General features: G+C 47.7%; 1 protein-coding gene across 1 annotated transcript; it reads right to left on the bottom strand.

The window, feature by feature from the left end:
* Positions 1 to 287: 287 nt before the first annotated feature.
* On the bottom strand, positions 288 to 20,528 carry KPTN (kaptin, actin binding protein). Its single transcript, XM_081200441.1, has 12 exons — positions 20,046 to 20,528; positions 18,776 to 18,858; positions 17,671 to 17,755; positions 16,389 to 16,443; positions 16,037 to 16,112; positions 15,876 to 15,949; positions 14,617 to 14,726; positions 12,775 to 12,888; positions 11,538 to 11,610; positions 10,876 to 11,011; positions 4,131 to 4,328; positions 288 to 835 (listed from the first exon to the last, which is right to left on the bottom strand). Exons 1-12 carry the CDS (start codon positions 20,443 to 20,445, stop codon positions 695 to 697), a joined length of 1,545 nt encoding a protein of 514 aa, XP_081056567.1. The 5' UTR covers positions 20,446 to 20,528; the 3' UTR covers positions 288 to 694.
* Between the last annotated feature and the right edge of the window lie 4,137 nt (positions 20,529 to 24,665).

Raw genomic sequence — 24,665 nt, 5'->3', positions numbered from 1 at the left:
ATGCAAAGCAGATGTTCTACCCCTTCCCGTCCACACAGCTTTCTCCTCCTCCAGTTTTGAACACCAGCTGAACTCTTCAGGCAGAACTCTTCAGGCAGTGTGGGCTAGTAGTTGGAATTCATAAGCAACGCAGCCTCTGGGATCCCAGCCCCAGCTCTAAGCCGCATTGCCAAGTCACAACCCAGAGATGTTGCGTTTGGAGTGCCAAAGACACAGGGCCCAAGCCAAATTACAAGAAAGGAGTTTCCGACCAAACTTTAGGAAGAACTTTCTGACAGCAAGAGCAGTTCAGCAGCGGAACAATTCTGTTATTCTTTGAATTAGGAACGCCCGCCTTCGCCACAAACACAGAGAGAAGATCCTGCTTAGTGTACAAAATTTATTCCCTATTTATAGAGTTCTTGGTCAGGCCAGCCTTTAAGAGAAGTGCCGGGGGAGAGAGATGGAATGACAACGAAGAGCCTCGTGCGAGAGGTTTCTTTCCTGGGGCCAAGACACAGCGAGAAACGTTGCTTGGGGGGTCGTGGGCGGACCCCGCATCTCTTTACTCCCGCGCACCATAACCAGTGATTTGGTCCTCGTTTCCTTCTGCGGTGCCATGGCAGAGCTCGGAAGGTCCTGTCCCCACGGGAGGCCACTAATCCCTGGTTTCTGGGCAAAACGAACAGGCAAGAGGGCGCAGCAGCTACACCCATCACTCCTTTGGTCCTCTCCCATCGCCATCCTCAGGCTTGGCATCTTGGTGATGCGCAGGAAGCGGCGGCTGGGCCGCCCGGCTGGCCACTTTCAACCGGAGCCGCTCTAAGAGGCACTCGGCCGTCTGCGTCAGGCTGTGCTGTTGGGGGCAAGGAAGATGGGGGTGGGGGGAGAAGCAAGAGGACAGGTTTTATTCTGAAGGAATTTGTTCCGTGCTCATCCCCAAGTTCATCAGGAGTTTCAAGAATGGTCCCTCGCAGCAAAGGCTCAGGACCGCAATACTTCAAGGACCGCCTCTTCCCATATGAACCTACCCAGACCCTGATATCAACAGTACGTTTCCAAGCACAATTCAAAGTGTTGGTGCTGACCTTTAAAGCCCTAAACGGCCTCAAAGGCCCAGGATACCTGAAGGAGTGTCTTCACCCCCATCGTTCTACCCGGACACTGAGGTCCAGCACCGAGGGCCTTCTGGCGGTTCCCTCGCTGCGAGAAGCCAAGCTACAGGGAACCAGACAGAGGGCCTTCTCGGTGGTGGCGCCCGCCCTATGCAACGCCCTCCCACCAGATGTCCAAGAGAAGAACAACTATCAGATTTTTAGAAGACATCTGAAGGCAGCCCTGTTTAGGGAAGCTTTTAATGTTTAATAGGTTATTGTATTTTAATATTCCGTTGGAAGCTGCCCAGAGTGGCTGGAGAAACCCAGCCAGATGGGTGGGGTATAAATAATAAATTATTATTATTATTATTCTGAGGCCCTCCTTTGTGTGACCCCTCATTGAGAGGTCCAGAGGGTGGCAACAGGAGAACGGGGCCTTCTCTGCAGTGGCTCCCCTCTGTGGAATGCTCTCCCCAGGGAAGTTCGCCAGGCGCCTTCATTATACACCTTTAGGCGCCAGGCAAAAACGTTCCTTTTTAACCAGGCCCTTGGTTGATCCGATTTACATCCTATGCCCTTTTAAAATGTGGGGTTTGGGGGGGCTATTGGGTTGTTGTTTGTATTTTTATTAGGTACTTGTGGTTTTATATCTTGATTTTATTCTGTGAACAGCCCTGAGACCGCTGTGTATAGGGCGGTATATAAATTCAATTAATAACAACAACAATAATAATAATAATTCCGTAACGTTTCAGGGGACACCAAAGGCAATAAATATGAATAGAGAAGGGAATCGTCGTTGCACAAGGCAATATGCGGGAAGGAGATGAGCAAAGCCTTGAAAGGGCTCCCCGCAATTTGCCAGCCACTCGGCAACAAAAAGGAGAAAGCTCCAAGAAGGAATCAGTGTGGTATAGTGCTTAGAGAGCTGGACTAGGAGCTGGGTTCGAATCTACACCCCAGCCATGAAGCTCAGTGGGTGGCCTTGGAGTCAGTCACTGAGCCTCTGAGCCTAACTTTCCACACAGGGGTGTTGTAAGAGTAAAACGAGGAGCAGGAGGAGAACTGTGTATATCCCCTTGAGCTCCTTGGAGGAGAAGTGGGATATAAATGTAAAAAATAAACAAGGATGGGCTGTGACACTTTGAGTCAGACCCAACCAGCATTTTAGGACTGGGAATTAAAAAAAATGGGTTTGTGATGTTAGGCTTTGCTGAATGGGGGGGGGGGGATATGTCAGTACATGAAGCTGAATTTTAAAATGGAAGGTTGGGGGGTGTCCCCCCCCAAAAAAAATGTGTCAGTAGCAAAAGTTGGCAGCTCTAAGCAGATTTGACACCTGTGGATCTGGGCTTCCTGCCAACTCATTGCATTTAAAGAATGCAAATCTGGCTGGAAGTTATTTGGGATAACTTCTCTTTAATTTATTAGGCACTTTCAGATGGTTGTTTATTCTCTCTGCTTAGTGGGCAAGGAAGAAGTCATTGCCAGGGGCAGGATGAGTCCTCAGGGATATGGCAGGCCTCTTCACTGAACGCTGCCCTTTAAAATATTTGAAGCACCCAACCCTCTGGCTTCTGGGAATACAAAGGGGGATACTGTGCAGTCCTTACTCTGCCACATGGGTAGCGAAAACCAGGCCTGGGTGCTTCTTGCAGCAATATGCGAAAACAGCAAAGTGTTTTGGAGAAAAAGGAAATGAAGTGAAGTCGAAAACGAGAAATGGATGTGGTACGGCAGCCTCTCTCGAACCTGGGTCTCCAGCCGTTGTTGGGACTACAATTCCCATCGTTCCTAGGTTCCTCCTGGGCAATGTTCAGAAAGTGGTGGGGGGGATGAGTGTTCAGACCCCTGGGCTCTCACTTATGGGGTGCCTCAGGGTTCCGTCCTCTCCCCCGTGCTTTTTAACATCTATATGAAGCCGCTGGGAGAGATCATCAGGGGGTTTGGACTGGGTGTCCATCAATATGCAGATGATACCCAGCTCTACCTCTCTTTCAAATCAGAACCAGTGAAGGCGGTGAAGGTCCTGTGTGAGTGTCTGGAGGCGGTTGGAGGATGGATGGTGGCTAATGGATTGAAGTTGAATCCTGACAAGACAGAAGTACTGTTTTTGGGGGACAGGGGGCGGGCTGGTGTGGAGGACTCCCTGGTCCTGAATAGGGTAACTGTGCCCCTGAAGGACCAGGTGCGCAGCCTGGGAGTCATTTTGTACTCACAGCTGTCCATGGAGGCGCAGGTCAATTCTGTGTCCAGGGCAGCTGTCTACCAACTCCACCTGGTACGCAGGCTGAGACCCTACCTGCCCGCGGACTGTCTCGCCAGAGTGGTACATGCTCTGGTTATCTCCCACTTGGACTACTGCAATGCGCTCTACGTGGGGCTACCTTTGAAGGTGACTCGGAAACTACAACTAATCCAGAATGCGGCAGCTAGACTGGTGACTGGGGGCGGCCGCCGAGACCACATAACACCGGTCTTGAAAAACCTACATTGGCTCCCAGTACGTTTCCGAGCACAATTCAAAGTGCTGGTATTGACCTTTAAAGCCCTAAATGGCCTCGGCCCAGTATACCTGAAGGAGCGTCTCCACCCCCCCATCGTTCTGCCCAGACGCTGAGGTCCAGCACCGAGGGCCTTCTGGCGGTTCCCTCATTGCGAGAAGCAAAGCTACAGGAAACCAGGCAGAGGGCCTTCTCGGTAGTGGCGCCCGCCCTGTGGAACGTCCTCCCACCAGATGTCAAAGCAATAAACAACTACCTGACATTCAGAAGACATCTTAAGGCAGCCCTGTTCAGGGAAGTTTTTAACGTGTGATATTTTAGTGTATATTTTTGGTTTCTATGGAAGCCGCCCAGAGTGGCTGGGGAAACGCAGCCAGATGGGTGGGGTACAAATAATAAATTATTATTTATTTATTATTATTATTATTATTATTATTATTATTATTATTATTATTATTATTACCAGGATCCACGGTCTGGGATGATGGGAGCTTTGGTTCTAGAACATCTGGGGACCCAAGATTGAGAAAGGCCGTGCCAATACACTCACCTGGAGGATATGCAGCCCTTTGAGACACACCACCGCCAGTTCGCAGAGGCCGTCACAGGTGAGGTCGACATACTCCATGCAGAGGAGGGGGCTGGGGAAAGTGCGCTGCCAGAGCAGGTGGAACTCCCCGTCGGACGGGCTGGAGGGCTGGACTCCTGCTGTAGCATCCGGGACCCGGTACTTGTAGCACAAAAGCTCCTAGAAGACCAAGGAACTCTAGTTATGTTGCCTGCAATCAACTGATGAGCATTGAAAGATACTGACAAACTGCTGCGTCCAGTTCTGGGTACCACAATTTAGGGAGGATGTTGATAAGCTGGAAGGTATGCAGAGGAGGGGGACCAAGATGATCAAGGGCAGGGGTAGGCAACATAAGGCCTGGGGGCCGGATCCGGCCCAATCGCCTTCTCAATCCAGCCCGCGGACGGTCCGGGAATCAGTGTGTTTGTACATGAGTAGAATGTGTCCTTTTATTTAAAATGCATCTCTGGGTTATTTGTGGGGCCTGCCTGGTGTTTTTACATGAGTAGAATGTGTAAAAGGTAAAGGGACCCCTGACCATTAGGTCCAGTCGTGGCCGACTCTGGGGTTGCAGCTGTTGATTTAAAGCAGAGTCCCGTGCCCAGCGGAAGGATGAGGTGTACGTGCTGCATACTCTATATTGCTTTTATTTACAGTTCAAAGCTGGTATATTACAGAAAGACATCTTGCCTCTGCCGGAGCAGAAAAATGCATCCTCTCTCCTCAACAGCTCGGAGAGAATCACACAGTGAAAAACAGGAAACCAGTGTACGTCACATCCAGCCTCCCTTTCCCGTGAGAAACTCCAACAGTACAGACTGTGGAATGTAAACACCTGTCTCGTGACAAGCCCTTTCGCTGCACAGTGAAGCAAAGCAGAAACCAACATCCTCCCCCTTTCTGTGAACATCACTGGGCAGCGTGTTCGTACAATATCAGTACAAACCCAACTTCTGCACATAGGTACAGTGTTGATCCCTTGATATAATCTTGGACAATACATCAGCAGGAATTTCATTACCTGGCATATAGGACACCGTTACGAGTCCCTTCTGAATACATTCCCTAGCATGCTGCAACTTTAATTGCAAGTGCTTTGTGCTTTGCTTACAACCTTCAGACTTCAGCAAAGCTAAACATGCTTTGTTGTCCTGGTAAACCTGGATTGGACATTTGACAGGAATTTTCATATCTTTGCACAATTGTACTAACCATTCACAATCCTTAAGTGAATAAGACAGTGCATTCAGTTCAGCTTCACAAGTACTTAAGCTAACTGTTGTTTGCTTCTTGCATGACCAATCAAACAGACCCTGATTGTACATGTAGCAAACTCCAGACGTACTTTTCCTGTCTGTAGTGTCACTTCCAAAACTTGCATCTGCAAATATCTCAAGACCACCAGACTTCTGATTGTTAAGTCTCAGTCTGTAATGCATAGTGCCTTTCAAATACCGCGCTATGCGTTTCAGAGCTTTCCAATCCTTGACACTAGGATTGTTGACTTGTCTGCTTAGCAAATTACAGCTAACAGCAATGTCTGGTCTTGAACATCTGGCAATGAAGTTTAGCTTGCCTAGCACACTTCTGTACAGTGTAGTGTCAGAAAATGCTTCTTCAGTGTCATCTACCTGAAAACCTGTTGTCATCGGTGTGTCTACAGGGTTAGCATCCATCAGGTTTAGTTTACTTAACACATCAGCAATTTTCCGTGACTGGTGTATTAGAATGTTACCATCTTGATCTTTCTCTATTTCCAGAGATAGGTAGTTGTTTACCTCACCAAGATCTTTCATGTCAAAGTGCTCTTTCAGTTGAGCTAGGGCGTTATTGTACATTGCGACATCTTTCCAAAAGAATAATAAATCATCAACATAAAACAAACAGTACAGTTTCTTTTGCCCCTCCTCTTTGACAAATACACATGGATCAGCTTTCCCTTGCTGAAAACCTAGAGAAAACAATACTTCAGTGAGTTTTGTGTGCCAACACCGTGCACTTTGTTTGAGACCATAAAGGGATTTCTTCAGAGCACAAACAAATCCCTGTTTTACCTGTACGCCATCAGGTGGAAGCATATAAAGTGATTCATCTAGAGATCCGTACAGAAAAGCTGTATTAATATCATGGTGACTAATGTGTAGATTTTCCTCTGCAGCTAGCTTGAGCATAAGCCTAATGCTCTCATATCTCACTGTGGGTGAGTAGGTCTCGTGATAGTCTTCACCTGGTACCTGTGCAAAACCTCTGGCTACCAATCTGGCTTTGTGTCTGACTATCTTGCCATTTTGATCTGTCTTCGCTTTGAAGACCCATTTGCTTCCAAGCAGTTTCATTCCTGGAACTACTGGAACTAGTTCCCATGTTTTGTTCCTTTCTAAGGAATCAAGCTCAGCCTTCATGGCATTTAACCATGGCTCAGCTTCCTTTGAATCCAAACCCTGGATTTCTTGGAAACTTGAAGGTTCAAATACCTTCTTGGAGCTTTTAACAGCTGTTACTGCTATCGTAGCAAACTCATCAGCAAATCTCTTTGGAGGTTTGCCTTTTGTGGCTCTCTGTGACCTACGAATTAGCCTTAAGTCTTCAACACTCTCCTCTTCCTTCTTAGGAGAAAAACGACCTATTGTGAACAATGGTTCCTCCAATTCTTGATCAGAGCTTTCAGAGGGTCGCATAGAGGCTTTCGCACTCTTGAAATCCTCTGAATCACCCGATTCAGTTTCAGATTCAGACTCAGAACCTTCATCAGTGGGTTGTTGTGGTTGCTTTTGACTATCCTCAGTCTCATCACCGTCATCAGGATAACATTGGAAAATTCCCACATTCTCCCCCCACTTTGCATTGTACTCAACACTTCTCGTGAGCTTAATTGTCTTAGAGTCAGTCATCATTATTCTGTAAGACCCTTTCTGATAACCTAGAAAGATACCATGCAATCCACGCTTGTCTAACTTGGAGTTTTGTGGTGAGCGAACCCACATGTCCGAACCAAAAATTTTCATGTGTTTGATGTATGGCTTCTTGCCAAACATCTTCTCATAGGGGGTACAACCAATCGCTGAAGATAACCTGCGATTGTAACTGTAAACAAAACACGAGAGAGATTCGGCCCAATAACTCTCTGGAAGATTGGCATCATGCAGCAAGGTTTTTAACCCTTGAAGCAATGTCTGATTTGCCCGTTCCGCAAGTCCATTCTGCCATGGTGAGCGAGGACTAGACAAATCGTGTTGAATTCCTTTCTCAGTCAGAAAAGCTTCAAACTGCTGAGAAGTGAATTCTCCCCCGCGATCACTGAAAAGAGTCTTTATCTTCTTACCATGCACATTTTCCAACCAAGCACAGAATTCCTTGAACCTAGGAAAAGCCTCTGATTTCTGCTTGAGATTGTACACAAAAATATATCTAGAAAATGCATCAATGAGAACCATGAAGTACCTATTTCCACCCAACGAGGGCGCTAGTGGTCCAACCAAATCAGCATGAACAACCTGGTATGGTTCTGTAGCTTGCCTACTAGACACCTTACCTTTCGCAGCCATTTTCACCTTGTTTGCTGCGCATGCTTTGCACTTCATGTGGTACCTGCAGGGTTTAATAGTCATACCTTCAACCAAGGCAGGCATTTTAGATACTGCCTCAAAATGCAAATGACCAAGTTTCCTGTGAAAATCATGAATACATCCTGCATGCAAACTTTTGTTAGAACCTGCAATGCAACAAGTGTCATCCTTTTCAACATCATCATAATACAAAACAAACAAACGATCAACATATTCAGCATGCAATACATAATCATTTTTCTTTGTGATGATGCACTTCTTGTTCTTGAAGGACACGTCAATGTTCCGCTCATTCAGCTGTCCAACGCTGAGCAGATTATGTTTGGCGTCTGGCACGTAAAGCACATTCTGTATCGATAAGTCCAAACTTTGAAGAACAACAGTTCCGTAGCCTTTACTGGGAATAGTGTGGTCATCCGCCTGGTGAATCGCACCTTCCTGCGGTGTAAAAGACACAAACAGTCTCTTATCGTTGCACATGTGGTGGGTTGCTGCTGAATCAACAACGAAGAAAGATCTAGACGTCTTCTGGATCTCTGCAACCTTTGGAGTGAAGCGTGAAACCATAGCCTTGTGCTGCGTTGTCCTAGACACCGGACCTTTGCCTTTGCCTCGGCCTTTTCCACGCGATGAGCTTTCGCTGCGCTGCTCTGTCTTGGCCCTGGGATATCTGCATTCCCTCTTCATATGGCCTAGACGTCCACAAGAGTATCATTTCACTGCCTTCATAGCTTTAGCGCCATCTGGTGGTTCCACTGCACTAAGGGATGACGTCTGTGAAGACTCCCCTTTGCCCATGCAGCTAGCACCCCGGCGATCCGCTTCATTTAATATCACGGCAGTTACATAGTCCACTGTCAGCTGAGCGGTTGGCTGCACAGCAATCTGGGTTGCAACAGACTCCCAACCTGAACCCAAAGATTGTAGTATCATGAAAGAATACACAGCCTCTGGAAAGTTGAGTCCTCTCTGTTGCAGCTCATGTCTCAGATTTTGCATCTCCATCAGATGTAAACGCACATCTCCACCTTCAGCAAGAGCCATATTATGCAGCTTGTTAAAGTAAAACATAGTAGATCCAGCTTCTGTCCTTAAGTGAGCCTCTCTCAAAGCGTCCCAAATTTCTCTGGCTGAGGTCTTATCACGCAATAGACAGAGCTCTTCTGGGGATACTATCAATGTAAGCGTTCCCCTAGCTTTCGAATCCTTAGCTTCCCATGCATCTGTAACTGGAACTGGGGGGGTTTCTGTAATAACATTAAACAGACCTTCTTTCCGCAGAACAGCCTCTGCATACTGCACCCAGTCCGTGTAATTTTTCTTGTTGAGCTTAGGAATCCCACAAGCATCCTGAAGGGCCATCATGACTCTGGCATTAGCCTTCAGCGTCATATATGCTGCTTTAAATCTTGCTGCGTCACTGCTGCAGCTGCTTTATTCCAAAAGCGCACTTAAAAGTTACTTTCGATTTCCCCAGCATAGTAACTTGAGCCTGGGAGTCTTTTGCCTATTCCCGGCAAAACGGCTTTAAAAGTTCAAAGCCCAGCCATAAAGCAATTAACTAGAAGCTGGCAGGCTGCCCGGAGCAGTAGCACATACCTCATCAATCACTTTTACGCGCAGAGCAGATGCCGTTCCGATCTGTCCCTCTGCATACCGATCCTTTGCCGGCACTCCGATTCGACTTCTGGAGCCCATAACCACGTGTTGATTTAAAGCAGAGTCCCGTGCCCAGCGGAAGGATGAGGTGTATGTGCTGCATACTCTATATTGCTTTTATTTACAGTTCAAAGCTGGTATATTACAGAAAGACATCTTGCCTCTGCCGGAGCAGAAAAATGCATCCTCTCTCCTCAACAGCTCGGAGAGAATCACACAGTGAAAAACAGGAAACCAGTGTACGTCACATCCAGCCTCCCTTTCCCGTGAGAAACTCCAACAGTACAGACTGTGGAATGTAAACACCTGTCTCGTGACAAGCCCTTTCGCTGCACAGTGAAGCAAAGCAGAAACCAACAGCAGCGCTCATCTCACTTTATTGGCCGAGGGAGCCGGCGTCCAGCTTCCGGGTCATGTGGCCAGCATGACTAAGCCGCTTCTGGCGAACCAGAGCAGCGCACGGAAACGCCGTTTACCTTCCCGCCGGAGCGGTACCTATTTATCTACTTGCACTAGCGTGCTTTCGAACTGCTGTGTTGGCAGGAGCAGGGACCAAGCAATGGGAGCTCACCCCGTTGCAGGGATTCGAACCGCCAACCTTCTGATCAGCAAGTCCTAGGCTCTGTGGTTTAACCCACAGCGCTACCTGCGTCCCAGTAGAATGTGTGCTTTTATTTTAAAATGCATCTATGGGTTATTTGTGGGGCACAGGAATTCGTTCATTTCTGCCCCCTGCAAAATACAGTCCGGCCCCCCACAAGATCTGAGGGACAGTGGACCGGCCCACGGCTGAAAAAGGTTGCTGACCCCTGATCAAGGGTCTGGAAACCAAGCCTGATGAGGAACGGTTGAAGGAGCTGGGTATGTCTAGCCTGGAAACTGAGAGGAGACTGAGAGGAGATAAGAGAGCCATCTTCAAATATCTGAAGGGCTGTCACATGGAAGAGGGAGCAAGTGGTAGGACTCGAATCAATGGCTTCAAGTTACAAGAAAGGAGATTCAAACTAAACACTCGGAATAATTTTCTGGTGGTAACTGCTGTTTGACAGTGAAACAGACGCCTTGAGTAGGTGGTGGAGTCTCCTTCACTAGAGGCTTTTTAACCAAGGTTGGAAGGCCAGCGGTCAGGGATTATTTAGTGGAGATTCCAACAGGGTTGGACTAGATGACATTTGGGCTCCCTTCCAACTTTACATTTCTTGATTCTATGATCTGCCTGTTTGTACAGGGTTTTTAAGGCTGTTGGAGTCTGGCCTGCAGGTGGCAGTCTGAGCTATCATTTGCAATTTTCATATTTTTTGTTTTCATGGGTTGCTTTGTGGTAGCAGCCCCTGGCGAGGAACGGTGGGGCACAGTTTAGGTTTAAAACACATAAATAAATATAAACAAAAACCTATGGAGGACGCCATATTGGAGAAGGCTGCCCAGTAAGAACACCCTACGACCCTCAACCCATCCAAGCCAAGATGGCAGGTGAAGGCAAATCTCTCACTGCTGACCTGCCCATAGGTGCCAAGGAGGATCTCTGGTTCACGGTCAAAATTGACGTCGGTCACGAGGGCACACAGGACGCTGTCGTACTGGTCACTCAAGGGAAGGACCAGCTGGTCGTCCAGCCCTCTCTGCAGCACATTCCTGGAAGGGGGGAAGGAATAAACAACAACATTGGGTGGTATTCAACCACATTTTACTTAGAGCAGACACGCTGAAATTCATGACCACAGCTAAGGCAGGTCCATTAACTTCAATAGGCCTATGCTGAGTAAAACATAGATGGATACCCCCCACTGCCATATGTGAATAACGAGGCAGCAGATGGCGATGACCCAGTCAAGGGAAGTAATAGTAATAGCACAATTCAAAGTGTTGGTGCTGGCCTAAACAGCCTTGGTCCTGAAGGAGCGTCTCCACCCCCATCATTCTGCCCGGACACTGAGGTCCAGCTCCAAGGGCCTTCTGGTGGTTCCCTCAATGCGGGAAGTGAGGTTACAGGGAACCAGACACAGGGCCTTCTCGGTAGTGGCGCCCGCCCTGTGGAACGCCCTCCCATCACATGTCAAGGAAATAAGCAGCTATCCTATTTTTAAAAAACATCTGAAGGCAGCTCTGTTTAGGGAAGTTTTTAATATTAATGCTGTATTGTTTTTAACACTCCACTCACCTGTAGACAACAGACAGTTCAAGAGTGCTGGTGACTAGGACACTGTAGCTCTGAGCCTGGGGGCAGGCATTACCTGCAGGAGAAGATACCAAGGTTTAAAACACACAGGCAGAAGAAACCCACACCAGAGAAAGAGCGGAGCTACCTGCACAGTTCCCAAATGCTGCTGAGAAGGGGTCAGCAACCTTTTTCAGCCGTGGGCCGGTCCACCGTCCCTCAGACCTTGTGGGGGGCCGGACGATATTTTTGGGGGAGAATGAACGAACTCCTATGCCCCACAAATAACCCAGAGATGCATTTTAAATCAAAGCACACATTCTACTCATTTAAAAACACCCTGATTCCCAGACCATCCGCGGGCCGGATTGAGAAGGCAATTGGGCCGGATCCAGCCCACGGGCCTTAGGTTGCCTACCCCTGCTGTTGAGCCTTGAGCGAAACAGCCTCTCATCCTACACATCAGCCATGTCATGGACTGTCTACATGCAGAAGAATGCTGGGCGTTACCAGCTGGGGAACCCCCAGGGGAAGAAGACTCAGAGCGCTGGTGGGACGACAATGAGTGGTCCGAGGGAAAAGATTGGGAGGAGGTGGTGGTATCGGAAGCTGAAGAGGCAACAGGGTTTAGTGAGCAGGAAGAGGCTGTGGCAGACAACAGTTCAGAGGCAGGAGAGGAGGAGGACCAGGAGACAGAGATGAGGCAGGCTGCTGAAGAAACCAGGGGGTCTCCCACCCCCGCTGCAACCAGATCCCGTGGGGCTCCCAGAACCAGAAGAGGTATGAAGAGGGCGGAACAGAGGCAGCCACGCCGACAGAGTTTCAGGTTGCCTGGGAAGAACCCGAGCAAGGAAGAAGCTTAGGCAACTGTGGGAAGACAGGGACCTTCAGTCCTCGCAACTGCCCCACTGGGACAAGATCTAACGGGAAGAGTTGCTGTGCTCCCTAGGCCTGGTTTCCTGAGCTGTTTGTTTCTTTGAATAAAGAGTTAACTTCACCAATGCTGTGTGAGTTATTACTGTCCTGCTCCTGGCACCCGCCCCTGACAGCCACCAACAAGCTGGTGCCCTCCAGATGCTGGCGGACTTCAACTCCCATCACCCCGATCCAGCAGAGGAAATGATCACGGATGGTGGGAGTTGGGACTCCACCATTTGCGCGGAGGGCACCAGCTTGGGAAAGGCTGCCTTATCTCCACCTGAGGTTGCAGGGAGGCCCAGGGCCCCCTCTTGTTTCTTACCATTTAAAGCCACGGTTCCTGAGGGGTCGCCTGGAGGGCAGGAAGCTGGCAGAGCAAACACCAGGACTTTGGAGATGGGACCGTCTTGCTGGATGTTCCAGCTCTGCAGCACCACTTGGGCAGAGGGGAAGAAGAAGAAGAAGAGTTTGGATTTGATATCCCGCTTTATCACTACCCGAAGGAGTCTCAAAGCAGCTAACGTTCTCCTTTCCTTCCTCCCCCACAACAAACACTCTGTGAGGTGAGTGGGGCTGAGAGACTTCACAGAAGTGTGACTGGCCCAAGGTCACCCAGCAGCTGCATGTGGAGGAGCAGGGAATCGAACCCGGTTCCCCAGATTACGAGTCCACTGCTCTTAACCACTACACCACACTGGTGTAGGGGCAGAGGGGACAGTCAGCCAACACCACAATGGCTGAGTTTTCAAGAAAGGTGCTGCTAGGAATATTTATATGCCACTTACCCGCCCCCCCCAAGATGGAGACTAAGCAGTTTACAAGTATAAAATCAATTATAATATATATATACATTTTATTTTTAAAGTTCCATAGAAACAGCTATAATTAAAATTTACAATAAAACAAACCAGTGACAAAGCACAGCACTTAAAGACAATGAAATAGGCGGTGAAGGTCCTGTGTGAGTGTCTGGAGGCGGTTGGAGGATGGAAGGCAGCTAACAGATTGAGGTTGAATACTGACAAGACAGAAGTACTGTTTAGGGGGGACAGGAGGCAGGCGGTTTTGGAGGACTCCCTGGTCCTGAATGGGGTAAGTGTGCCCCTGAAGGACCAGGTGCGCAGCCTGGGAGTCATTCTGGACTCACAGCTGTCCATGGAGACGTAGGTCAATTCTGTATCCAGGGCAGCTGTCTACCAGCTCCACCTGGTACGCAGAATGAGACCCTACCTGCCCGCAGACTGTCTTGCCAGAGTGGTGCATGCTCTAGTTATTTCTTGCTTGGACTACTGCAATGCGCTCAATGTGGGGCTACCTTTGAAGGTGACCCGGAAACTACAACTAATCCAGAATGCGGCAGCTAGACTGGTGACTGGGAGCAGCCGCCAAGACTATATAATACCGGTCTTGAAAAACCTACACTGGCTCCCAGTACGTTTCCGAACACAATTCAAAGTGTTGGTGCTGACCTTTAAAGCCCTAAACGGCCTCAAAGGCCCAGTATACCTGAAGGAGCGTCTCCACCCACATCGTTCTGCCCGGACACTGAGGTCCAGCTCCGAGAGCCTTCTGGCGGTTCCCTCCCTGCGAGAAGTGAAGTTACAGGGAACCAGGCAGAGGGCCTTCTCGGTAGTAGCACCCGCCCTGTGGAACACCCTCCCACCAGATGTCAAAGAGAAAAATAACTACCAAACTTTTAGAAGACATCCGAAGGCAGCCCTGTTTAGGGAAGCTTTTAATATTTAATAGGTTATTGTATTTTAGTGTTCTGTTGGAAGCCGCCCAGGTGGCTGGGGAAACCCAGCCAGATGGGCGGGGTATGAATAATAAATTATTATTATTATTATTATTATTATTATTATTATTATAAATAGATCAGGAAAGTTCACATTCAAGGGAATGCCTGCTTAAACAGACCTGGTGGAATGCCAATAGTGATAGGGGCTTCTCATACAGGGCCTTTCAATTTCACCCTTTGCCAGCCTGGAGCCCTCCAGCTGTTTCGGTCTACAACTCCCGTCAGCTCCTGCAGGCTGGCTGTCAAAGGCTGGTCTACCAAGTGCTGAAGCCCGGGTCATTTGCACAACCAGAGCCCTCCCTCCAAAAAGATTCCACAATGAGCAGAGAACCTCCTTTTAAAACATCACAAATAAAGGTAGCTTACCTCGACTGGCTGGTTCAACGTGGGCGACTCGGATGTAGCCGCTCTGGCAACCAAAAGCCGTGATCCGCTGCCCTGAGTTTGGAATGTTGTACACATCTAACCAGAGGACGCTGCAAGGAAGAGAGGAGGGCAATGATCAATGAAGTGGGTGGTTTCCTCGGCAAAACAGAGGTTGGAGAGAATGAAGGATGAATGGGGGATGCAGAGTCCGCCCCTTGAGGCGAGGAGTGCAACTGATCTCTACTGACGAGTAGCCCCACTGAAACTTACGTACTTAAGTTGGTCATGCCCGTGCATTTCTAAGGGTCTTCTCCAAGTATGACCAAGGTTGGATGCAAGCCTCAGTACCTAAAACCTAGTGCACAGTTTTGCTTTTCCCCTCATCCCTCCCCACCCCTTCTCCTTTTGTGCTGTTTTCTAGGTTACAACAACAACAATAATAATAACAATAATAAATAATTTTTTATTTATAGCCCGCCCTTCCCTGTTCAGAAAACCGGGCTCAGGGTGGCTAATAACAAATTTAAAACACTTAATTGGTGCAAGAAAAAAGAGCATAAAATACAATATAAAATGTGAATAATAAATTCAGAATTCAAAAATCAATTTAGGGGGAAATCCATCCAATAAACATTAGATGATCACCAGGGCTAGCTGGCTAAATTAGTCCTATTTGGGCCAGTGAGGAGACCAGGGGAGAATTAGCTGTGGGATCCCAGAGCGGGTGATCTTCATAAAAAGGGGAGGGGGAGGGAAGGAAGGGGAATAAAAGATCAGGCTGAGTTCAAATTGAAAGCCAGGCGGAATAGCTCTGTCTTACAGGCCCTGCGGAAAGATGTCAAGTCCAGCACAGCCCTAGTCTCTTGTGACACAGCGTTCCACCAAGTCGGGGCCAGTACTGAAAAGGCTCTGGCCCTAGTTGAGACCAATCCTGCAGGGCCCCGGTCTCGTGGGACAGAGCATTCCACCAGGTCAGAGCCACCACTGAGAAGGCCCTGGCCCTGGTGGAGGATAGTCTGACTTCCTTAGGGCCCGGGACCTCTAAACTATGATTATTCATGGAGCTTAAGGTCCTCTGCGGGGCAGACCAGGAGAGGGGGTCCCGTAAATACGAGGAGAGGCTGGGCCTTAGTCTCAGAGCTTCTGTAAGCCTCCTTCCTGCACACACACACACACATACAGTAGCACCAAAACTTGCTCTCCCCATACCAGCTCTCTCTCTCCCTCTCTTGTTTTTAATAGCAAACCCGTCTTCCTACTTGCTTGGCAGCTCCTTGAGTTCAGGAAAGAGGTTCTCCACTGGCTGCTCCTCAAACTGGTGCAGCTCTTCATTCTACAGAGGAGAGGAACAATGAAGTCACATCAGGGCGCCTCCAACGCAATGGCTAAACCAAACCTCGCCTTCATCTAGTGGCCTCACCTCTTTGTATAAGTGGATCGCAGGGTCATTGCCACTCAAAAGGAAGACTGTCTCCGGCTGGTCAGCAACCTGGACTCTGCGATGAGAGAAGAAGCATTTTCTTTTTAAAGAGTTTTGTATGAATGTGCCCGAAATATTTTTAATTTTTTAATTTATTTAGAGTGTTTGTATCCAGCCCTTCAGCCAAAAGGGCTCCCAGGGTGGCTTGCGCACAAACAGTTAGGATGGGGCAGTCTCTGGCCACAGGTTGGGGTGGGGTGGGGGTGGGAATGACACACAAGGAAAAAGGGACAAGCAAGGAAGAGGGATTTTGTTTTAGAGAGAGATGAGAAAGGGCGAGTGGCATACGTACTCTGCATGGTACAGCTGGAATGGGGTAAACTGCAGTTCCAGGTTCAAACAGCTCTCTGGATAGAAAGAAAAATACTCCCTGAAAACAAGAAAGTATATGCCCAGTTTCCATAGCTGGGAAGTGGGGGGGGGGGGGGAGAGATAATATACATCCAGTGCGTTTCAGTACGGCTCCCAGTACGTTTCCGAGCACAATTCAAAGTGTTGGTGCTGACCTTGAAAGCCCTAAATAGCCTCGGCCCAGTATACCTGAAGGAGCATCTCCACCCCCATCGTTCTACCCGGACACTGGGGTCCAGCTCTGAGGGCCTTCTGGTGGTTCCCTCCCTGCAAGAAGCCAAATTACAGGGAACCAGGCAGAGGGCCTTCTCAGTAGTGACGCCCTCCCACCAGATGTCAAAGAGAACAACAATTACCAGACTGTTAGAAGACATCTGAAGGCAGCCCTGTTTAGGGAAGTTTTAATGTTTGATGTATTACAGTATTTTAATATTTTTTGGGGAAGCCACCCAGAGTGGCTGGGGAAGCCCAGCCAGATGGACAGGGTATAAATAATAAATTAATTATTATTATTATTATTATTATTATTATTATTATTATTATTATTATTATTATTATTATTATATCAACCTTCTCTGGATCATGAACATGCCCCAGGGGAAGTACAGTCGTACCTTGGAAGCTGAACTCCTTGGCTCCCGAACAATCAAAATCCGGAGGTTCCGGTTTTCAAACGGTTTTCGGAAGCCAAACGTCTGCCTCAGCTTCCAATCAGAAGCCGTGCTTTAGTTTTCGAACACATTCTGTTCGAAAACCAAGGTACCACTGTATCATCACCAAAATCAAAAGGAAGTTGTAGCTCTCAAGGGTCTGATATTACCCAATTTGGAATTCTGAGCGATTGCATTTTTAAGAGCTTAAGGTGCTAGTCCACTGGGGGGTGGCTTCAGAAGTCTTCTCTGTTGAAAATGCGAACATGCCATGTATGCTGGGCTTCATACCTTGGCATAACTAACTAGAATACCTAATGGTTTTTAACTTCCAGCTCCCCACCCCCTGAATATGGTAGCAGATACTACTGCTTTGCTAGAAAATCCATGTTTCGCGCCAAATTCTGCACTTTGACTCCTACATCTGTGAAGGTTTTCTAAGTAGTTTTGATGTTATTTTGCTTTCAGCACATGGGTTTTCAAAGATTAACAGGGAAATAACAGAAGAGATTGGAGGGAACCTGGGGCACCGATTTCAGGGTTAGGTGGCAAAAACTGATACTGAAGGCTCACGTGCGATAGAATCTAAGTTGTATTCAGATCCTGGTTCATAGTCGCAGTAAATGTTAAGGAAGGGGCTGGCTTTGTCGCCAGAATCCTGTGGAGATGGGAAGAGAAACAGGCAAAGTTGCAAGTTCATTTCAACATCAAGAAGACTTTACAGTACACATAATCACTTAAAGATGAGTTCTACTGGATCAAACCAAAGTTCTATCTAGTCTAGCTTTTTCAGGCCAAGGAAGACTGTCATGGGGCTTAATCCAGTAATAAGCTATGTTATGTTCTCATTTCCCTACATACTGCTTTTTGCCCCAGATGCCCCGAAAGCAGTAAGCAGATACAAAAAAATATATAAAATGAAAGTACAATAAATACAGCTATTCCAAACAATATGAATTAACAAAATCACTAAATACCCGCCAATCACACCAGTACTGCTATAAAGTGGTTGTCGTGAGGACGAGAATTGTAAACCATTGTGTTAATTTAAGTTACAACCTGACTCAATGCATGTTTTCTTGGACGCAGGACCAGCCAAAATGGAACGGCACATCCTCTGAGACCCCAATACCTAAAGGACTATCTTTTCTTGTGAGGACCTAATCTGTATACCTGAAGGAGTGTCTCCACCACCATAGCTCAGCCTGGACACTGAGGTCCAGCTCTGAGGGTCTTCTGGCACTCCTCTCATTGAGAAAAGTGAAGCTACAGGGAACCAGGCAGAGAGCCTTCTCGGTAGTGGCGCCCGCCCTGTGGAACGCCCTCCTATCAAATATCAAAGAGATAAGCAATCCTATGACTTTCAATAGACATCAGAAGGCAGCCCTGTTTTAGGAAGCTTTTAATGTTTGATGCTTCGTTGGTTTCCTTTAGATTTTGTTGGAAGCAGCCCAGAGTGGCTGGGGCAACCCATTCAGTTGAGTGGCGTACTAGAAATTTTATTATTATTATTATTATTATTATTATTATTATTATTATTATTATTCCCTGATGTCAACGTCTGAGGTCTCTTTCCTGCATGCCATACAGTATTAGGTCTCCACCTTTCAAAAGCACTGCTTGTGAAGAACACGCCAAGCGACGCATCATTTTACAAAGGGATGAAAGCCACACCTACCTTAATAAAGGTGATCCCCACCACCAAACCCCTTTTGGGAGGTGACTTGTTGAAAGTGTCAATGGAGGCGATCTCGGCATCAACTGAGAAGCAAAGAGACACACAAGGAGACCGTGGGCTAAGGGAGATCAGCTGCCAGCAGTTAGCATCCGACAAAGATCATACAAGAGAGGGAAATGAATGAAATGCTGAACTGAGAGATTTCCTATCGTAGGTGGGTGGGTGGGGTTTTTTGGGGGGGGCAGCAGAGGAAGAGCAGGGGTACCTTTGAAGGTGACCCGGAAACTGCAATTAATCCAGAATGCTGCAGCTAGACTGGTGACTGGGAGTGGCCGCCGGGACCATATAACACTGGTCCTGAGAGATCTGGATTGGCTCCCAGCCCATTTCCGAGCACAATTCAAAGTGTTGGTGCTGACCTTTAAAGCCCTAAACGGCCTCAAAGGCCCAGTATACCTGAAGGAGCGTCTCCACCCCCATCGTTCTACCCGGACACTGAGGTCCAGCACCGAGGGGCTTCTGGCAGTTCCCTCACTGCGAGATGTGAGGTTACAGGGAGCCAGGCAGAGGGCCTTCTTGGTGGTGGCGCCCGCCCTGTGGAACACCCTCCCTTCAGGTGTGAAGGAAATAAGCAGCTATCCTATTTTTAACATCTGAAGGCAGCCCTGTTTAGGGAAGTTTTTAATATTTAAGGCTGTACTGTTTTTAACACTCAATTGGGAGCCGCCCGGAGCGGCTGGGGAAAGTCAGCCAGATGGGCGGGGTATAAATAATAAATTATTATTAATTATTATTATTGTTGTTGTTGTTGTTGTTGTTGCTGTTATTGTAAGGGATGCGGGTGGAGCTGTGGGTTAAACCACAGAGCCTAGGACTTTCCGATCAGAAGGTTGGCGGTTCGAATCCCCGTGACGGGGTGAGCTCCCGTTGCTCGGTCCCTGCTCCTGCCAACCGAGCAGTTCAAAAGCACGTCAAAGTGCAAGTAGATAAATAGGTACCGCTCCGGCGGGAAGGTAAACGGTGTTTCCATGCACTGCTCTGGTTCGCCAGAAGCGGCTTAGTCATGCTGGCCACATGACCTGGAAGCTGTACGCCGGCTCCCTCGGCCAGTAAAGCAAGATGAGCGCCGCAACCCCAGAGTCTGCCATGACTGGACCTAATGGTCAGGGGTCCCTTTACCTTTATTATTATTATTACCTGGGTCACCCGGTCCCTCATTCCAACCCACAGAGTGCCCCCCTCCGCCCACTGACCCCACCTGCCTCCTTACCTGGGATATAGGTGAACTGCAGCTCCCTGGCCACGGGGCGCAGCTTCTGCCTCAGGTCTTGGTAGCGGAAATAAATCACTTTCCCCTTCAGGGTGGCAGCCAGGAGCCCCCCAGGCCCGTCCCCGCACCCCCCGGGGGGCGCAGGGACCCCCAGGCTCGACCCAGGCCCACTTTCGGGGCGCCACGGAGCCTTGGAGACCCCCAAGGACTGCCCTGGCCCCTCGGAGACCCCCACCTCCTCCTGCCCCAGCCCCGCCCCCCTCGGGAAATCCTCCTGCCCCGGGCCCCTCCCGCCCCCGCGGGCCGCCCCGGGCAGCGCGGCCAGCCCGTAGATGTTGCTCTGGGAGGAGAAGCGGGTGAAGCTGTCCTCCGAAAACGGGCATTCCCGGGAGGGATCCATTCCGGCTCAGGCACCGCTAAGGGCAGCCCGGTCCTCCCTTCCCCACCATTATTGGAGAGCCAGCATCGGGCCGCAGGTAAAAAGGGGTAGGGGGCCTTCCGAAGGTGGCGTCGCGGACGTGTGACGCACGCCCGATTCCAAGATGGCCCCTTTAGGCTCCTTCCCGTTGCCCGGCCTCATCATCATTATCATTATCATTATCATTATCATTATTATTATTATCACCATCACAGGGCGGTTTGCAGCATAAAAAGGCAAATACTGTAATATCCCCATCGCCAACACATGGTCGTCGCAGTCTGCAACTTGCGGGGGCGACGTTCAAGGGTGGCATTTTAAAATAATAATAATATACAACACCTAAAAATTAAATCAAAAGCAAGGAAAAGAAGTGACTCCACCAAGCATAGCTTTAACAGATTATAAAGAATTTTAGGATCTTGTCTAGAGTCACCACGCCCCAAGTGAGAGAAAAAAAATATATGTGATAACCAATAAATAGATTTAAAATAAAATGGGTTGCAGAGGGTTAGATTAGATGACCCTTTGGGAATTTACACAGCCGGACATCTTCATGGGGTTATTGCTAGGGCTGTAATCTGCAAATGTTTAATTGGCAGAATTGCTTCATGCCTGTATTGAAGATTAAATGATTATTATTTATTGAAGTTATATACCGCCCTTTTACCTGGAGGTCTCAGGGCAGTTCACACAACAAAAGGTGCCCACTAATAGTCTAATAGTGGGGCCAAAGGGGGAATGTCCAGGCCCAGAGGGCACCAGAAAACAACAGAGATTGGAAATGACATCTCTCTTAATAATTCGCTCCAAATGCTTATCTATGGTAGTTTTTGAACAGGTGATAAACACATAGCAAGAAAGTAACGCACTTCCATGCGCCCCAGGCCTTAACCCAAGCTCTGGCGTTCCTCTTCTTAGCACCGCATGAAAAGGAGACCCTTTCTGTGAGTTTCTACGATTAACAAATGCAAACCTATCACCAGTTGCGTATTGATCCATACACTTAACACAATCTCTTTTTTGTTTTTCTCCTCATTGTCCATTAGAGGGCAGTTTTCTTCTTCTGAAGCCCCATCTCCACTATACATTGAAAGCAGTATTGTGCTACTGTCACTACTTCCTGGAAACTCATTGGTGAAGGGTGCTGAGAGTTGGCATGAGACCCCTATTGCCTCCCCAGAGCTACAATTCCGAGTAGAGAGATTGTTAAACCACTGTTTGAATTGTAGGCGCCTGAGGGGAATAGGAGGCTCAGAGCTACTCTAGGCACAAACAACAGTGCCTAGGATCCTTTTGGAGGAAAGCCACAACTGTTTAAAGTGGTATGATACTGCTTTAAATGTATAGAGACGGGGCACAATATTTTTGTAGCTTTTCTTCCAAAATATAAAATCCACAATGACAGTCAGCTGAAATGCATGTCCTTTAAACCTACAGTATTGCCAGGTCTGGGGCTCGTCTTTCTTTCTTTCTTTCTTTCTTTCTTTCTTTCTTTCTTTCTTTCTTTCTTTCTTTCTTTCTTTTTCTTTCTTTCTCTCTCTTTCTTTCTTTCTTTCTTTCTTTCTTTCCTCTCCCCCCGACCCCCACCCCCGTGATTTTATGCTGTGATCATAGAATCATAGAGTTGGAATAGACCACAAGGGCCATCGAGTCCAACCCCCTGCCAAGCAGGAAACACCATCAGAGCACTCCTGACATATGGTTGTCAAGCCTCTGCTTAAAGACCTCCAAAGCAGGAGACTCCACCACACTCCTTGGCAGCAAATTCCACTGTCGAACAGCTCTTACTGTCAGGAAGTTCTTCCTAATGTTTAGGTGGAATCTTCTTTCTTGTAGTTTGGATCCATTGCTCCGTGTCCGCTTCTCTGGAGCAGCAGAAAACAACCTTTCTCCCTCCTCTATGTGACATCCTTTTATATATTTGAACATGGCTATCATATCACCCCTTAACCTCCTCTTCTCCAGGCTAAACATGCCCAGCTCCCTTAGCCATTCCTCATAAGGCATTGTTTCCAGGCCTTTGACCATTTTGGTTGCCCTCCTCTGGACACGTTCCAGTTTGATGTGTTACAAGTGCTCCTTGTTGCAATATTCCCCATTCCCAGAAATATCCCCAATATTTAAAGAGATGGTCCATTCCTTCTAATAATTAGTCAGGTTTATTAAAGACTTAACACTTGGAAGAACTGCATTCTTTCGTCAGGCTACTGAAAACAGCACCTTGGATCTTTACAATGCATTATTTTTGCATTGTATTTCCCTCAAAAAGCCAGTTAAGCAAGTCATACTATGTATAGTTTAAGCTCATTGCCAGAGCCCTAGAAAATATGGGGCTTTGTAAAATTTTACACACACACACACACACACACACACACACAGGCTTCCAGTCACGTTACCCAGCTGGTATTGTACTCAAGTGGGATGGCAGCATAACAGCAGTAACATGAAAATATAAACTCTAGCCCAAGTGATCATGGAACGTTGCATCACTTAGAAGAGAATGAGATGATTTGCTGCAATCCACTGCACAAGTTATGGACCTAGAGGCTTCACCATCTCCAGTGGAAAGCAGATCAAGTCAACTCCCTAAGCGAGGGTTTGGGTACCTGTGTTTGCATTCCAATTCTTACTAGTTCCAACTCCCTTGAGTTCCAGCCAGCATGGTCAGTGATCAGGGATGTTGGTGAGGGTTGGCAGCCAAATCACAAATGCATGTTTTGCTAAACAAGCACAGGGCTGGCACACAAGAGTTCTTAAACTTTCTAGTAACTTTGAAGTATTTTTTCCTGCATACTACTTTGTTGTATTTGCTGTCAGCACTGAAATGTAAGTAAACCTTTTTGTTTGTTTCTCTTACTAAAAAAAAAGTGTGGTTCCTTCTCTGCAACGGGGGTGAGGAGGGGGAGGTCAGCAGAGCATAAATAAAAAGGAATTAAAAAGCACAACTGCCTAATTCCTAAGCTTTAGTAAACTGCAAAAACATTTAAATGTCTTACTTTCCTAAAAGACCTTAGTTACATAGGATAGGTGGTTAAAATTTAATCTTCAGATTTAACCCTCAGTCCCATCTCCCACATAGTCCAGTATCATCTGGAGGGCCAGAGGTTCCCAAACGCTGCCATAAGCAAATGTGCTTCATGTGAGGTTTTCTACCAGCTCTATCTGGTACGCTGGCTGAGACCCTACCTGCCTGCTGTCTCGCCAGAGTGATACATGCACTGGTTATCTCCCGCTTGGACTACTGCAATGCGCTCTACGTGGGGCTACCTTTGAATGTGACTCAGAAACTACAATTAATCCAGAATGTGGCAGCTAGACTGGTGCCTGGGAGCAGCCGCCGAGACCATATAACACCAGTCCTGAAAGACCTACACTGGCTCCCAGTACATTTTCAAGCACAATTAAATTTGATGGTGCTGACCTTTAAAGGCCAAAAAGGCCCCAGCCCTGTATACCTGAAGGAGCATCTCCACTCCCATTGTTCAGCCCTGACACTGAGGTCCAGCCGCGAGCGCCTTCTGGCAGTTCCCACACTGTGAGAAGTAAAGCTACAGGGAACAAGGCAGAGGACCTTCTCGGTGGTGGCGCCTACCCTGTGGAATGCCGTCCCATCAGATGTTAAGATGAGTAATTATATAACATTTGGGAAACATCTAAAGGCAGCCCTGTATAGGGAAGCTTTTTAAGGTTTAAGGTTTTACAGTGTTTTTATAGATGCTGGAAGCCACCTGGAGTGGCTGGGGCAACCCAGCCAGATGGGCGGGGTATAAACAATAAAAATAATTAGTTAATTAATTATAAAACTATGTTTTGTGTTTTTGTACCGCTATATCAAATGGCATGGGCAAAGGTAGCTGAATTTTCAAAGCACACCTGGTGCCCCAAGTAACAGTTTAGGCTGAGCAACAGGAATGTTGAACTCACAAAAAGTTGGATGAAGCCCAGCCAAATCTAGGTCTCAGAAAAGGATGTATGGTACCTTTTATAATAAAAAAAAAATCCTTCCAGTAGCACCTTAAAGACCAACTAAGTTAGTTCTTGGTATGAGCTTTCGTGTGCATGCACACTTCTTCAGATACACTGAAACAGAAGTTGCCAGACCCTTCTATATAGTGAGAAGGTGGGGAGGGGTATTACTCAGAAGGGTGGTGGGAATGGGAGATTGGCAGATAGCTGAGATGAGCCTGTTGACGACTGTA

This window comes from Podarcis bocagei, assembly GCF_964188305.1.
Source record: "Podarcis bocagei genome assembly, chromosome: 7".
In the NCBI taxonomy this organism is placed as follows: Eukaryota; Metazoa; Chordata; class Lepidosauria; order Squamata; family Lacertidae; genus Podarcis; species Podarcis bocagei.
Note: the sequence above shows the minus strand (reverse complement) of the source record. Positions and strands in the feature narration are given on the sequence as shown.